At 35.5% G+C, this 17,172-nt stretch overlaps 1 protein-coding gene across 2 annotated transcripts in view; it reads left to right on the top strand.

Moving 5' to 3' along the window:
• Positions 1-17,172, top strand: part of RCAN1 (regulator of calcineurin 1) — a 110,172-nt gene that overhangs the window by 83,432 nt on the left and 9,568 nt on the right. Inside the window, exons 1-2 of one of the 2 annotated variants that reach the window (XM_044670238.1) lie at positions 10,379-10,506; positions 15,901-16,074. In XM_044670238.1, coding sequence (XP_044526173.1) covers positions 10,420-10,506; positions 15,901-16,074 — 261 coding nt within the window. In that variant the 5' untranslated portion in view covers positions 10,379-10,419. Of the gene's footprint in view, positions 1-10,378; positions 10,507-15,900; positions 16,075-17,172 lie in introns of those variants that run through there. The other variant, XM_044670237.1, reaches the window with a different exon arrangement.

Raw genomic sequence — 17,172 nt, 5'->3', positions numbered from 1 at the left:
ATCACTATTCCTAATAGTGGGGATGATTATTTTGTAAACTATTAGAAAGAATGAATTGCTTCCTAACCTGTGTGAATTGTTTGTCCTATATTATCATGATATCTTTCCTAGAAGCAGAGTTAATCTAAAGTGTGATGTTTGTTTTGTATTTATATTTGATTTTACGTCTTTTATGTTTTGACAAGAAATATACAGACTTTTTTGTATGTAGTTTGTAAGAAGAATTGAATTGAACTACTTATGGATGGAATAAAATTGCTACCTATATATTTCTGATCTGGAAGAAGCAATTTGAAAGTCTTCAAAAATGGGTATGATGTAAATTATCTCTAGTGGAGTTAATAAATATAAGTTTCTTGAAGCCCAAGAACTCTTCCATTTGGGTCTTAGTACCATCTGAGCCCAGCACTGTGTCTGTCACATAGGAGACACTTATTAATCTTTGCTGGATAAAATTCAATTTTTTAAAAAGGGTTTCATTTAGATTCCACATCTGACAAAGGCATATATCCTATTTTGCCCTTGCTTCACTGCCTTCTATCATAATCAATTTTTAGCTCTTAGTGTCCTATCAATTTGTACCCAGGGATATATTAAATAACTGTGAAAAACAAAACAAAACAAAACAAAACAAATAAGAATGACACAGCCTCTGTTCTCTAGGAGCTTACAGAGCAATTCCTACCTTTTTGATTGCTTAAAGTTCACTGAGAAAGGCAGATATGAAGCTTTTATACCTGTAATGTCGTCCTCTGCCCGCTAAATTGCTGATAATATTTTGACTCAAATGGTACTTCTTTCATTACCTTCTCTGATCTTCTCCCTTCCCTCATTCACCACAGTTCCTCTTTCACTTTACACCACTTTGGATCTCATATCCCATTTTGCATCTGTATTAAGAACTTATTACATAATTCTTTAATATAGTTATTTGTGTTTAGTTCATATCCCCTCCTATGCTGTTAGTCCTACAAGGGCAAGGACTTTGTCTTAATTTTGGATCTCACTCAGCTTCTAGTACAGTACTTTTCTAGTACAGGAAATGACTTAACCTGTGAATGAGTCAGTTTTGGTTTGTCAGAACTATCAAGGTGCTTCATGTTTCATGAGACTCAATCCAAGAACCAATGCCAAGTTTAGCTATATAAGACTAGTGAATGTATATCCATTGTCCCATCTTCTCACCACCTTAATGCTACTGGTGGTATAATGGAAAAAGAATAGCACTGGATTTGGAGCCAGTGCCTGGGTTTGAATCCTAATTTTACACCTCATACTACCAGTGGGAGGAGGAAGCATTTGGGAAAAATATAAAAGGCCGTGAATTTGAAATGCAGCTAATGTGTTCTACTTATATAACCTTGGATAAATCACATCACCTCTTCAGTTCCCAAGTCTATAAAATGAAATTAGACTGAATGACTTTTGAGTTACCTTCTAGCTATTAATCTTATTATCCAATCAAGCTGGCTGGATCCACTAACTAACAAGGCTATATAGTAGCTTAAGTAAACAGCACAGAGTGACTCAAGGAAGGGATATGCAAAAAAAAGGTTAATAACCAGGCCCAAGTTAGAGTTGTTTTGGCCCATGTTATATCTGAGTAAGTGTATTTCTTTTGGTTCACTTTTTTTTCCCTTCAAATGTAACAGGATTAAGAGGGCACCAAGGTGGCTTAGTGGATAGAGATCAAACATCTTTTGTTGGTCAAAACTTTACCTGCTACATAACCAGTTACCATATATTGTGGGGCAGACCTAAACTAAACTAGTCTTAACATTTCAAGTTCAAAATATAAAAAGCAATGTCATTGTGGATCATAAAATATAATTAAGGTGATTTTTTCTAGTAGAAAATAAAAAGCAAATTTAAAATGACACTAAATTATGATAAAATACTCCTCTCTTCCAGAATAAGGAATAGCTAGATCAGGAAGACATTCCCCAAAAGGGCAGCAAGAACTTAGGTAAAGTTTCTCTTCAGACTGAGTCTTTTGTATTTGAAGAAGCATTTTTAAAAAGCCAACTACCTCCCTTCCTCCACAGGAGGAGCCTAATTCATCTGCTGCAAGAGTTCCTGAGCAGTTTATAAAATGCTAGAAAGGTTATCCACAGAAAAGAGGTCAGAAGGAGCAACAAGACAGAAGTAAAAGAGAAGAAAGGAAGAATAAGGAACTCTGGAAGTTGTCCCAAAGGAGCTGCAAATATGGCCCCACTACAGCAGTGGATAGGTACATCCTCATCAAATGATCAAAGCATCCCAACCCACTAGTCACACAAAACCCACACAGTTCCTATCATATCATATTTTATCTTCTTATTCCCCAGTTTAGGGTAATCCTGGGTTATGATTTATATTTCCCCACTAATTAATAAAATTTCAACATTTCTTAAATTACCTAAGCCCAGAATCCCTACTAGTTGGTCACATTTCTTTAATAAAGTGGAAAAGCCTCCTTACTTAATAGTAGTCACCTATATGTTAAATCCTTTAATCTTCTTATATTAAATAAAGGCTGAAGATACTGAATAAACAATTTATCAACAATAAAAATAATAAAACAAAACTTTAATTATAGTGTTTTAACCAAAACAATAGTCATAGCCAGAGTGCCCTCTAAATCAACCTTGACTGAATTTCTGGAAAAAGAGTTCCACACCATTCAATTCATTCAAAATAACAGTTTCTTTGCAAAATAAAGATTAGATCAGCTCCATCAAGAAAGAAAGCTTCTCCACCTTCTCTGTCTTCTCCAGCTTCTTTCAAATGATGATAGGAAAGCAGTCTTTTTAGCTTTTCTTAACCTATCACTCCAATTAGTCTCCAAATTGACAGTGAAAACTACCATTTCTATAACATGATATGTTGATGTTTCCACATTTGCCCGTTAAAACTACCCTAACTAACTATAGCTTCTGTAGAAAGAGTCTTTTGAAATAGATGTTACACAAGTATGATCACTTTCTAGTTTCAAAATCATTAATTATCCTTATGATTTGCCTGTGGCTATTTTTTCATCTTAAACATTCCATGGTCAGTTGGTTCCAATAAGTTACAGAAGAGGGAGTAACCTTTGTCAGCTAAGGAAAGGTTGAGGTAATAAGGAAACTTCAAAACAGAAATGCAAGCTATGATTAATGGGATTATTAACACACAAAGAATTTAACAAACGAGGTAATATCTTAAAGGTTGCCAATAGTATCCAGGCTTAAGGTAGAAATTTTATCTTTTTTTTTTTAACAGGAAGAAATTGTAATTTAGCTAATTTGTTGATAAACTATATTTTCAACTCCTTCCATTTGTCATTTGCTTATACACTTTGATCCATTCTAATGTACTGTGGTCTATTCAACACCATCAATGCTCAGTTTACAACACTCTAGATCCCATTATTGACTTTATAAGAGAAAGAATTATAAGCGCAACATATTTCTTTTGTGTTATCTTAACAGTTGGGAGAATACTGCCTTACCTGGTAATGGAGGTGTACAACATACTAAATAACAGAAGCTACAAGTTCACTTATAATTGAAGTTGTCTTAGCTTTGGAGTTAAGTGTAATATGTAACTCCCTTTGTTATTAATGTGGTGTGCCATCATCCTTCAGCCTTAATTCAGCCTTAACATAGGAGTAGGGGAGAGAATGGGAACAGGGTAGATTGCTTCATTCTTTCTCCAGCTTAAGTTTGCACATTGAAGTCAAATCTCTTTTTCTCTTTCTGGTCAATTAATTTGTGTGTATCAACCCAATAATATTTTTGAGGTAGTTACAAACTCCTTGTGCTTTATAAAGGAAGTGCTGAGGTAACTTTAATTGGGTTGTCAGAATGCTATAATAGGAGTGATGAAGTTCAACATAAACCTCAGTTTTTTCCTTGCTAATATCCTGAAAACAACCCCCCCAAAACTTATTAATGAAAATATATTTGGAATGACATTTGGCATGTGCAAAAAGTAGAGCAAAGTATTTGTGATTTTTATAATACAGATGGAAAAAAACCCCACAACACTAATGTTCCAATTCCCTTCTAAAGCTTTAAACTAATCAAAACATTATTTTTTTCGGGGTATGTGGCAGTTATTCTTGGCCTTTATTTTTGTTTTTGTTTTCCTCTCTTCTGAGGACATATTTACTATGTGGCTTCAAAAAGTTGTAATGAAATGGTTCTGTTACTGTGGAAACTCCCTTTCTCAAATTATTTTAATCATACTTGCAAACAAGAACAATACATTGACCAAGTACCAGAAGGTGATGGACACAGACTCAGCTTATAAGGCGAATCAAGGTTCTAGCAGCAAGCTTTCCAGCTGGAGGCTGCTCAGGCGAGCCTGGCTACACACAGCTAAGCTTAAGGCTCACATTCCTTTATGAAGCTGACCAAGCACAGCAAATTGAGATCATTCTTTCTAGCCCAAACCTTCATTTCTTGGCCAACAACAGGTCTTAAGACTAACTTCTTCTCACCTCCAGACCTTGCCTCTTTCCAGCTTCTTTTGGAACTTTTTGTGATTACTGGTTTGGACACTGCATTTCCTTCAGACACTCCCCCTGGCCTCTGACCTTTTCAATTCCTGGACTTGTCTGCTTGGACCCATTTAGGTGTATAATGCAAAAATTTCTTGGTTGTCCCCCATTACTCTATTCCTTAAATAGATGTGATTAGCATCAAGGACTCCTTTCAGTCATATCTCTTGATACTATGACCAGTTCTTTGACAAGGTGAGGTGAAAGGAAATCGGGGAAAACAGCCAATTATTTTACAAATAATAATTACAAAAAATTCGATTCATCAGTGGTTCAAAAGACCTTAGCGATCATCTATCTAACTTGAATATTTTTTACTTTTTTATGTAGTTATCTTTATCTTTTATGGGCTAGTGACTACTTGACAAGCTACTTCAAAGTTTACATCCCAAAACTTCAGAGTGAAACCATCAGAAAAGAGAACTGTTAGACTAAAGGATGGCTATAAATAGTGTTCACACAGGTCATCATTGCAAGAGTTACAATATAACAGTTATCATAGGGAGCAAATGTACAAACAGTTCTGCTTATGCAGGAAGAAACTGGTTACTTAATGTTGAAGAATCACAGACTATTAGAACCAGAAGTAACTTTAATCATCGACTTGGGCCAAATTCCTCATTTCATAGGTGAGAAAACTGAGGCGGAGAAAGATAAGTAGTTTAATTCTTTCAGACAGCTCATCAAAAGCTGCCAGGTCTAAATTCAAGGCCTCCTGATTCTTAGGTCAATAGGCTTTCCACTATGGAATTGTTGTGGGGGATTAGATTAGAGTATTTCATCTCAGCTCTACATTTTCACTGCCTGAAATGCTCTCCCTCCTCATCTTAGCCTCCTGACTCCTCCAGGTCTTAGCTAAAGTCCTATTTTCTACAAGAAACCTTTCCCAGTCCTTCTTAATCTAAGTGCCTTCCCTCAGAAATTATATCCAATTTACCTTATATACGTTTTGTTCCTACATAGTTGGTTCTCTGTATTGTCTCCCTGTTAGATTGAGCTCCTTGAGAACAGGGAGTATTTTTTGCTTTTCTTTATATTCCTAGCACTTAGCACACAGTGGGAACTTCCTAAAACACTTATGAATCTGACTTCAGACTAATTTTCTGTAGGGAAAATAAAAAAGGGAATAAGAGTTTATTTATTGCCTACTATGTGCCATGTACTATGCTAAGCACTTTTTACAAATATGTCATCCGATCCTCACAACAATCCTTCCAGCTAAGTGTTATTATATCCCCATTTTACAGTTGAGGAAACAGAAGTTAAGGGTCAGGGTCACAAAACTAGTAAGTATCTGAGGTTGGATCTGGTCTTCGGACTGCCTGAATCCAGGCCCAGCACTCTGTCTATTACACCACCAGTTTACCTCTATTATGCCCCTAACCCCAAAGTCTTAAAAAAATCTCTTAAATAGCACTTAGATATGACTTACATCTGGGGTCTATATCAAAAGAGGATTAAAAATGTCTCTTTAAAAGGGTACTAACTATACTAAGTCTATTTTTGAGAGAGCCATTTATTTCTTCTACCAAAAAAGAAGCTCTTAAAGCAAAAAAGACTTGAGTGCACATTAGCACATACTTAAAAGCTAACACCCTTACTTATACTCCATTATTAATATATTAATGATAAAATACAATACTGATAGAGATATTCCATTATACTCTTCCAGAAGGGCAATGCTTAAAAATTTGAAACTGAAACTGCTGAACAACAGATCTTTACTGGCTTATCCAAGGTAACCTATCTTCTAACTATCCAGGAATTCATGACTTAATATGTGGTCCAAAACCCTTTAATGACATGGTTCTGTTACTGTGGAAATCTTCTTGTTGATAGCCAACTCCTTCTCTAAGAAGGGAGTAGTTCCCTAATTGTAGGGAGTAGCTCCCACTGGGAAACTAGCACCCAATTCAATGACTGCAGATCTCCTGAGTCACAAATTCTGGGAACACCCATCTTTTAGGACTACTATGCCATCATCTGTGCCCTAGAAAAGAAATATTAAGCAAAAGAGGCAGCTAAAGATTTAGGATTCAGTTGCCAACTCTCCTAAGGAAGTTCAAGTTCTACTTTGTGCATGTAGCCACAATAACTGCTGCTAAGGACACAGAAAAGAAAAATCCTCTCCCTTGCTGGAAATCCAGAAGAAAGCTGACATAATGACACACCCAGAAGAGACACAGACTGCTGGATCCCTATTCTGATGCCTTCCCTCTGTTGATTATTTCCAGTTTGTCCCAAATATGGCTTATTTGAATATAGTTGTTTCCACGTTGTCTCCCTCATCATATTGTTTGCTCTTTGACAACAGGGATTGTCTTTTTTTGTGTTTCTAGCTCTTAGCACAGTGCCTAGCACATTGCAGAACTTAATAAATCTTTAGTGACTGATTGGCTGATTTAATTTTCTTTTCTTCCTGGCTCATTTGCCTGTCATCTTTGGCACAGCCTGTAGTCACAAGGAATCTGGGATCTGCCATAGGCCTTTGGTTGTGTAAGGACCAGAATGTAAGAGGTAAAAATAAAATAGTTGCACTAAACTTATAAGAGTGTGGTCACCAGGAATTATTACTCAATTCCAAATGATTTTTTATGGTAGTTTATTTTCAAAAGGAGAGAGTGAAAGTAAGGAAGTCAGAGAGAGTAGATAATTTACTCCAGCCTGGTCTGAACCAGGCAGGGCTTAAGAGGCCCCAGCAAAGGGACCCAAAGGAAGGGTTTTAGCCACAAGGCCTCCTCTAAATGAGGGGCCTCTCTGGAGGTTAGTACCTCCAAAACAAGCCAGGGAAAAGAGGTCAGCCTCTTTCACTCGCCCACGTGGTAGTCCTAATAGAAATAGAAAGCAGTCTTCAACTGGAGCTCCTCCAGGGTCAAGTTGAAGGCGAAAAACCCTCTCACAGGAAGTTCTTGCCACTTTTAAAGACCATTTCTTTTCGTCACTTCCTGTGCCTTCCTTCCACTTTATGTGGACCAATTACAGCTAAAACTTTGCTTAGGACTGCCCAAGGGGCAGTCAGTCAATTCTGATTCATCACCCACTTTCACACACAGGTCACAGACCTCCCCATACTTAAGGATAAGTGGGGTGTGTATGTTTTTGGTGATTAAATCTTAAAATGGGCAGGAAAGAGTTAATCCTATGTTCACAATTGAGCATGTCCTTTAGTAAAAGGCCGGAGCACAACAGAAGGGTCTTGATCCATGGAAGGGTTCTAATCCAATCCCTAACAAGAGGATCACTGTACCATATTGAAGTTTTCTAGTAATTCTTTTTCATTTTGGGACCCACCAGTCCCATTCCTGAAAGCTAGGGCTATAAATGGCAAAAACTCATCTAAAAATGGAAACTAACCAGCCCATCAAACTCAATTTAAGAGAAATCATAGATCAAATACTGGCATGTAATTAAAAGGTTTTTGGTTAGCTATTGAGAAGCCTTATTTTAAAAGTATGCCCTTTCTTTATAGAATGCTAATTCTAAAAGTGCCAGATCATTTCATGTATTATATCTTTGTCATCAAACAAATGTTAAAAACATGACTAAAAATGTAAGTAAACTGCTACTATTTTATGTGCTCTTCTTCATGCTTATTCATTTGTTAACTTTGTTCAGGAAAGAAAAAAGATAGAATTTCCTCTTCCTCATCATTTTTCTTCTAGTATACTTTCCTTGTTCTCTGACCACCTTTTATTTCTGATCTCCATTTTTTAAAAAATCTTTACCTTCTATCTTAGAATCAATACTGTGTGTTGGTTCTAAGACAGAAGAGCAGAAAGGGCCAGGTAATGGAGATTAAGTGACTTGGGCCACATAGCTAGGAAGCATCTGAGGCCACATTTGAACCTAGGACCTCCTGTCCCCAGGCCTGACTCTCTATTCACTGAGCCACCTAGCAGCTCCCTCCTACAGACAGAATTTGAAATACACCAGCTTTGCCATGTGATCTTATTAATATCCCTTCACAACATCAGTTCCTTCACCTGCAAATGAGGCATTTGGACCAGAAAATCCCTTTGACCTTTAATGTTTTTTATTTCCCCATATAACAGAAAGAGAGAGGATGATAGGGTGGGTGGAAGACATTCCAGAGCCATTTCCAACCAATCAGAAAGAGTGGAATGAAATTAAAGGCTTCCAAAAAAAGAACTAGTATGCTTTTCCACCTCCCTCCACTCCACTCCACTCCAAGCCCTGAATCTATGTTCAGGTTAAGCAGATGAATCTTGACAATGAAATGGCAAGTTCTTCAGTAATAGGCAATCTAATAAAGCATTCTCCATCAACATAAAAAATTAACATCGGTTATGGAGGTTCATATGTCCTTTATTTTTCAGAAGCTTTTAGTAAATGCACATTTAGATCTTTTCAGATTGAAAATGATAGTTAATTGGCATAGCAATGCCTATAATGTACTTCTTATATAACTACATAATTTGGCAGCCAGTCAAACTGCATCACAATTGGACTTCTTGTTTAGTAAGATTATATTTGACCTTTTTGGATTGGATAACATTCCCTGCTAAGCTTTTGTTTTGTTCAGTTTTTAAACCACTTATGAAGTTTAAGAATTCTTCACAATGTATTTTAAAATTTACATCCTGATTGCTACCACCACTACTCCTTTGCCTTGATGCTCAAATACCATTCCATGCTTCTTTAGAAAAAGCTTTTTAAAATAACCTGTTGGCACATGGTTGTAAAGAGGGATTGGAATGAATGTTAAGGACTCAGGAAGGGAAGTACTTTGTTAGTCCTTTGAACTAGCAAATATTTAGCATTGTAAGAAGGGTTTCAGGCTTTTGAACTGAAAAGCAGCAAAGAATCTAGTATATCTACTAGTATACTCATTCAAGCTTTTATGTCATCTTTCATAAAAAAAAAGTCCATCTGGATTTTGGTCTTCAGGTAAAGCTGTCCATTCTCTTTCTCTACTCCTTTCTCTGTTGCTTCAAAACACTGATCCCCATGCAATTTAAGAAAAAAATCTCATTGTGAGTCAACCACATGTACATTTTATATTAGATATATGTGTATATATACATATATTTTTTTAATGTCTTCAGAAATGTCTTTCAACCCATTCACTGTATATGAGAAACTTCTCTAAGAACAGCATCTTAAGCTCCTTTTGAAAATAAAAACTGTGGGACCTTTTTTTCTTAATAAAGCATTGAAATGCAACTTAGTGAATAGTAATTGGGACATTCATCCAAAAAAAAGTTAAATTAGAAACATTATGTTTCAGAATTAATTTCACTGTTAGATTTATTGATCAAGACAGATTTCAAAATCTTTCCTCTAATCCCCCAATTGGAAACTTTCATCAGGTTTTTCTGAAAGCACAAGGATCAAAAATGCAAAGAGATTTGTTTCCAGGTTTTCTAGAGCCTTGAAATTTCCCTAAGGGTAATTACTGTTTACTGTTATAGACCTTCGTCCTTTTCTGCAGTAACATTTTCCATCTTAGGGAGAGTCATCCCATTCAAGTGAGGAGTATGTTGTCTGAGCACTGAATGGAATTACTACCAATGGAAACTATGCTGCAAGAGGAGTTGATAAAGCAGCTGCTGTGCAAACCTCAGCTGTTTTTTCCATCCTCCCAAAGCAAAGTTAATTAGCATAGGGAAAGTGACTAATGTGCTGACGTCACCTCTTTCCAGTAGAAGCTTACATTTTGTCCCGGACTGCCTGTAAGCATGCAGGACTTTATTCAGGAATTTTCTGTCCTGTACAGGATACTCTGAAAGCTACTCTTTTTTTCCCCAAGGGGCTGGACTGCTTTCCTTTATAAATACTCTCTACAGAAAGAACTTGTAGCTTCTTTTAAAAGTACTCCACTTAGGACTTTACCACTTCTCTCTAGCTATCATTAGCAGTTAAAAGCAAGCAAGATGCATTTTAGAAATTTTAACTACAGTTTTAGCTCCTTGATTGCCTGTATTGCGCACTATGATGTCTTCTGCGAAAGTGAAACCAGGGTAAGGCTTCCAAAATTAATTTGATATAAAAGTTTAGCTCTCATATTTTGTGTGAGACTACTAGCTAAAAGCCTTTGGTTGATTATCATTCTTATCTTGTGGGTTTTGAGTTTAGGATCATTTTATTTTTGAAATTTGAAAGTGACAACCTGAGGAATATTGAAAGAGATTTTGGTAATACATGTGTTCTCTTTGGCTTGAATAAACATAAAAGTTAGCATTGTATCTATGGATATTTTGCAAAAGACAGCAAAATTTCCTTAAAAGTTTATTGTTTGTGGTAGGGTGGGGTTAGAGCTCTGATATCAAATAGGATTGACAAACTGAAGAGAGCAAAGTTATTTGCATTTTTTTCTGGAATTGAGCATTGCATGATCAATGTCTTGTTTTATTTTGTCTTACAACATGCATTTTCTTTCTCTAGTTTCTGTCTCTAGTAAGAAGGAAGGAAAAATAGTAAAATATAAAAATGCAATTAATCTCTAAAGTTTAGAATCTCAGTACCTTCCTAAAAGCATAGTTTACTAGTGAATAGTGACTCTAATTAGTAAAACACAAAGAAATAATTCAAGTGAAACCTAGGTAATTATTACTCTAGACTTTTTTCTTTCTCCTTTACCTGTTAACATTTCTAATGATTAGCTAGCACTCCTTAAATACTTTAGTATTATATATGAATCCTGAAGAGCTAACTTAATTTTGCTCCCTTTTTAAAGATAATAAACACTTTACTGAATGTCAATATCTTTTATAGCAACAATCACAACAAAATTATTCTTCGCTTATTATTTGGAAGATACTATGCTAGGAAATGAGAGTACAAAGGCAAAAACAGCATATCCCTGACCTCAAGGAGCTTACAATCTATGGGGAGGATACAAATAAGCATATTCCAGGGGGAAAAGTTATTAGGGAGAGGTAGTACATGACTGGGCCTTGAATGGAGCAAAGTCCAAAATATCTAGATGAATGCCCTGGCTAATCCACTTACTATATGGCCTTAGCCAATTCACTTAACCTCCCTGGGCCTCAGTTTTCTCATCTGTAAGCCAGTAATAATAATACTCATATTAACTATTTCACAGGATGGTTCTAAGGAGTGAGTGACACCATGTATGAAAAAGCCTTATTGTTCATTGAAAGGGATCTAGGACAAACAATATATTTTGATTGTAATGTTCTTTAAGGCAAAAGCTATATATTTTTGCCTAATTTGTAAAAATGCTAATTGATATTTTAATATTAGAAATATTCAACTATAACTGAGGATTCAAAAATTTTATCTGCTTGAAGAATCCTAGGACTGAAAGTGGAAGCTAAGTTTCTTCCCCTCAGGAATAGGAAAGGGTAGTAGAGTCAAGGAAGGCAGCTTGCCAGCCTTTCTCTACCAAAGCCTCCATGTCCAGCAACAAAGCCTTGGAGTGACCAAGAACTCTTAGAGTTTCTCCCCAACCCTCCAGTATACTTTTTCATCCTTTCTGATGTCATTTCCTTCCCAGGATATATATATCTCCTGCCCTTCCAGGGGATAAGGACTGAACAGTCCAAGAACTTTCTAAGAAGACAAATATTATTAATGAATCCCCAATTATATGAGTAAATCAGTCACACAATTTTTTAATTGATTAAATAATGATGGCTTGAGAAAGCACAATAATATATAATCTTGTTCATGATTTGAAAAGATTATCATGACCTAGAGGCTGAGAGAAAAAATGTTAATTCTATTTAAAAGGATAGAGATGATAAGACATCATCAATACAGGATATACATTCCAGGAATTTGTCATTTGCACATGTATAAAAACACTGTATACCCAATTCTTCAGTGTGTAGATGACAGCTGTTAATTTATCACTTGTTCAATATGAAAGTAAACCAGTAAACTCCAAGCCAAATAGATGACCTATCTTTCCTTTCAATTTCTTCCTTTGAGCATATTCCCCTAAACCCAGGAGGGGAATAAACATATTACAAAGGTGAAGGATGCTTGTTTTTTTTTTTTTTTTTAATTGGCTTGGACCCTTAAAGTAATTCCAGGCCCTCTTTTTATTTGATTTTCACCCCTCTCTTCTCTAGCACTAACACAATTCTATATTTTAATAGACATGTATGCTAATGTAGTTAATTTCCTGAGATTCAAAAGGAAAATGAAAGTCTACCCTCAAGGAGCTTTCATTTTTCTGTGTAGGTTGGGATTTGATATGTATGTAAATCTGAATAATATGAAACATTATCCTGTGATGGAAGCAAAGGAGCTTTTTCTGGAACTTTGAGAGTCTAGATGCCTTTTTCTGTTCGTTTGAACCAATGTTGTCTATTTTGGACAAAAATCTCTTAAAAGACAAGATATAGATCAGTGGTTCCCAAACTTTTTTGGCCTACCACCCCCTTTCCAGAAAAAATATTACTTAGCGCCCCGTCACATACTATCACTGCCCCCTTACAGTTATTCACCGTCCCCAAATGCATATGTGGCCATCACCAACCCACTAGATTGCTGCAGCACCCACCAGGGGGCAGTGGCACCCACTTTGGGAATCACTGATAAAGATAATATAGATGCATAGATAGATATGATTTTACTAACATCAGTTTCAATAGTCTCTTTCATGAAGATATTGCTACTGTAATAGGGAAGAGAATCTTGCAGGGAGTTGACACAACTGCAGTAGAAGGAGACTGAGATACAGATACTAATTTTAAACGACTATTTTCTAAGAAAAAAAGATAGCCAGTTAATTGTCACCTAGTGAGAGAATTAAAACAAATAAAGGGTAACTCGTCCTTGTGAAAGATTGAGAAGAAGGGAGTTAACTGTCATCTGTTAAGAATCTGTTCAAGAGATAATAGAGTTTAGCTATTATTATTCTTGTGAGAGATCAGAACTGAAGTAAAGAGAACCTGAAGAGACACTATGAAAGACCTAAAGCCTAACCCCGATTTAGAGAAAATACCTTGAAGAGAATTCCTGAAAGATCTGATTACCATCCTGAGAGAACTGTTTCCAGAATCTAGAAAAATCAATGATAGTATTGGTGAGGGTATTCTATTATACTCTTTTCCCACTGCTTTTAAAGAGCACAGACTGTTAACTTTTCTCACTGTCAATACATTATAAATACTTATGTATTTGTAGTGTTGTTTGCCACTGTAATAAGTTATATGACCAGTAACATTTATGTTGTTTTAGCCTATTACAGCAGTTGTTTGAGACAAAGGAGCAAAAGCATATAAGAAAAGAGATCTTTATGATTTACTTATAAACTAGGATTAGGGTTTGAAGCTAAATGATTTGTGAAAGAGAGTATGCATTTCTATTAACTTATTAGGAATTATCAAAAGATACTTCTTCATTGCCTTAGAACTGATAGAGAATTGATAAAGAAGTGATCCAGTAGCAGTAAGAGGGTGAGAGTTAGTGTCTCCTAAGCTAGTACATATGCACAGCCCATCCAACCTCTTAACTTGTCAGAGAGTCTTGTCATTATTCCTATTATACTTTTATAATATAAACCAAGCAGTGTGAGTCAGAACACCTAGATTTTTATTCCTAGTGCAGACTCTAATTTCATCAGGAAAAAATGAGAGTCAGGCTAGGTGTTTTTTAACATTCTATAAATTTACAAGCATTTTTGTAACTTAGGAATGCTTGGGGAGAAATATTGAGAAGATATAAATAGAAGTTTGAATCTTTTCTTGGACATTTAACTTCACAGAGCCTTAGATTTCTCATATATATATATAATTGAAATAACAATAATTTCTATAAACCTCCCATGAGTTTTGAAGAGGATCAAATGAGATAAGAAATATAAAGCATTTTTTGTGTAAACCTCAAAGCACTATACAGATGCTAGCTATTTTTATTATTGTTGTATATAATAAAATGTAGGGATTCTAACACTTTTTAAAAACACTTTCATCTTAGAATCAGTACTTATTGGTTCCAAGGCAAAAGAGCAGGAAGGGCTAGGCAATATGACTTGCCCAGGATAAGGATCATACAGATAGGACATGTCTGAGGCTAGATTTGAACCTAGGACCTCCCATCTCCAGGCCTGGCTCTCAATCTACTGAGCCAGCTAACTGCCCCCTCTAAAAGAACTTCTTAAGCAAGGTACTATGCTATGCATTATGGACAAAAAGCCAAAAAAGAAGTGCTTTTATGTTCTCAAGGAGCTTACATTCTTGATATAGAGGTAGAGCGGTAGGATATCACTTATAAGCAAATCATTATAATATAAAGTAGGGTGAGAAGGAAGGAAAGAAAAGAAGTGTTATGGGAATAATAGAAAAAAGGGAAGGAATGCTCTTAGGGGAGGGGACCCGGGTCAAATTGGACATCTTTTAGATACCTTCTGGCTCATTTTTCATTGATTCATTTCTTTATAGCTGTGTAATATCTTTTATTTGCTCCATACTTCAGATGTTGGTAATTTGCTTTGAGGGGAAATTATATGTTGCTTACAAAATTAAATGAGCTCTTAATAGTGGATTTATGATGAAAACACTAATATCTGCTTTTAAATAAAATACCATGGTCTCTAGTCTATCCCTTTCTAATCATAAAATGAATTTTTATTGTTGCAATCTCACAATAACTATCTACATAACAGCTCAGAGAGGCAAAAATGTATTTGTATTCTAAAACCAGCATCAATAGACAATTATTTGTTTTACATTATTTTGACCCCTATTATTAATAATGAGTGAAAAGGAAAAAATAAATTTTAAACTTCCTTCATTTAATTAAATATGCTATTTAATTAACTTATTTTTAACTCACTTTCCATCAAAACAGGTTTCAGACTGGCATTATTATTTCTTTAAGTCTTGCATAAAATGGATCTCTACATTTAAGCTGTACTAATCTGCAAATGGGCTACCTTCTACAAATTTCCATTAAATAAGTAAAAGTGGCTCCTAAATACTGGTTTTTATTCAACCATGTACAATTAGAGAATACATTCTAAAAGTCAATAAACTTAAGCTCCCTCAGGTTAAGTAAATTAGAGAATTTCTGCTCTTAAGATTAGAAAACACATTGTTCCTGATTCCCTGGATTCCCTGGTTGGGCAGGATGGGATGAAAGAGACCAATCACTAAATAAAAGATAGGATACCTATTCTTATTAGGGAGCCTGGAGACTCTGTAGATTACAAGATTTTATCTGACTGAGAATTCTGAATTTCTGTCTGAGTGGGAAGTCTGAATTTCTGAATTTTCTTTTATTACAGAAGGAAGTAAGAAATAATCAGTTACTGAAATAATCATGAACAATTTAACCTAGCTGAGTTCCCCCACATGTCATCTAAGGAAGAGACCCTGAAAAATTTCCTGAAAAGTAGTAACTGGTTGGTTTGGGTTTGTTTTTTTTTTGTCATTTTTCAGGCTAAATTTGAATCTCTCTTTAGAACATATGACAAGGACATCACGTTTCAATATTTTAAGAGTTTCAAACGAGTACGAATAAACTTCAGCAACCCATTGTCTGCAGCAGATGCCCGACTGCAGCTTCATAAGACTGAATTTCTTGGAAAGGAAATGAAATTATATTTTGCTCAGGTAAGTTAGCATAAATAGGTATTATTCTAAAGTATGTTCCCTGTTTATACATCTACACCCATACTCACACACACTGCTTCTGTAGCTTATGAATTTATTAAAAAATGCAAACCCAAGATTTGTCAAATTTGGTGTTAACTAAAAAGAAGGAAAACTAGTGTCTCTCTTTTAGTGACATTTAAGGTGTCCAGGTCACATTTCATTTTGTTTACAAGGAACATAAAAATATAGGTAATAAGAATGTATCAAGGTAGATCTGAAATCAGCTGTGTAAATCAGTAAGCATAAATAAATGGAAGTTTGAAGTGATAATTTATGGAAGGAAGTGGAAAAAATACTAATTTCATTCATTCATTTTTTTCTTTAAATCTTTTCTTATGTAAACTTGATAACCTTCAAAAGACACAAACTTTCAGATTCATTAACAAAAGGCAAGAGAAGATCAGACATCAAATCACAAGCTTTTATTGGGTAACCTAACTATGCAAATTTACATAAACAAAGTAATACCAGGATTGTCATTTTTGTTTACCTGCATCCTTATTTTTCATGTTTTCTAAATGTTGTTATTGTTATTGTTTTCATATTTAGGGAGTACAGTGATTTGGTTGCATATGGGAAGCAGGGCAAAGTCACTATCTTAGCCAGTTCTACCCTCACCTCTTCAGTCCTGCCACTGAGTTGATTTACATGGCAACCTGGAGGATTTCTTACTCCAGCTCTACCCAGTTCTTTTACAATTTGCTTCTTTCAGTCCTCAGTATAATTTGAAAGAGACTCAGCTAATGCCCAAAGGAATATAAAGGAAATTAAAAGGAACTTCAGACCATAACTGAAGTGAGTTTAAACCATGGAATCCTAAGCAACCACAGGAAAAAAAGGAGTTCAAAGATAGACTCAAAAATACCTAAAGGCTACTGTTTCTGACTATTTTGGCTTGGTTGGTTGAGGTTTGCTTCTCAAAAAATCTAAAGATATCTGGGATTATCAAGCTAAAGGACTGGCCAAACCTATGGATTCTCTAGGGAGGAATTTATATCACTGCAGGGAAACACACACACACACACACACACACACACACACACACACACACACACA

The sequence above is a fragment of the Gracilinanus agilis genome, chromosome 3 (assembly GCF_016433145.1).
Source record: "Gracilinanus agilis isolate LMUSP501 chromosome 3, AgileGrace, whole genome shotgun sequence".
Lineage (NCBI taxonomy): Eukaryota > Metazoa > Chordata > Mammalia > Didelphimorphia > Didelphidae > Gracilinanus > Gracilinanus agilis.
Note: the sequence above shows the minus strand (reverse complement) of the source record. Positions and strands in the feature narration are given on the sequence as shown.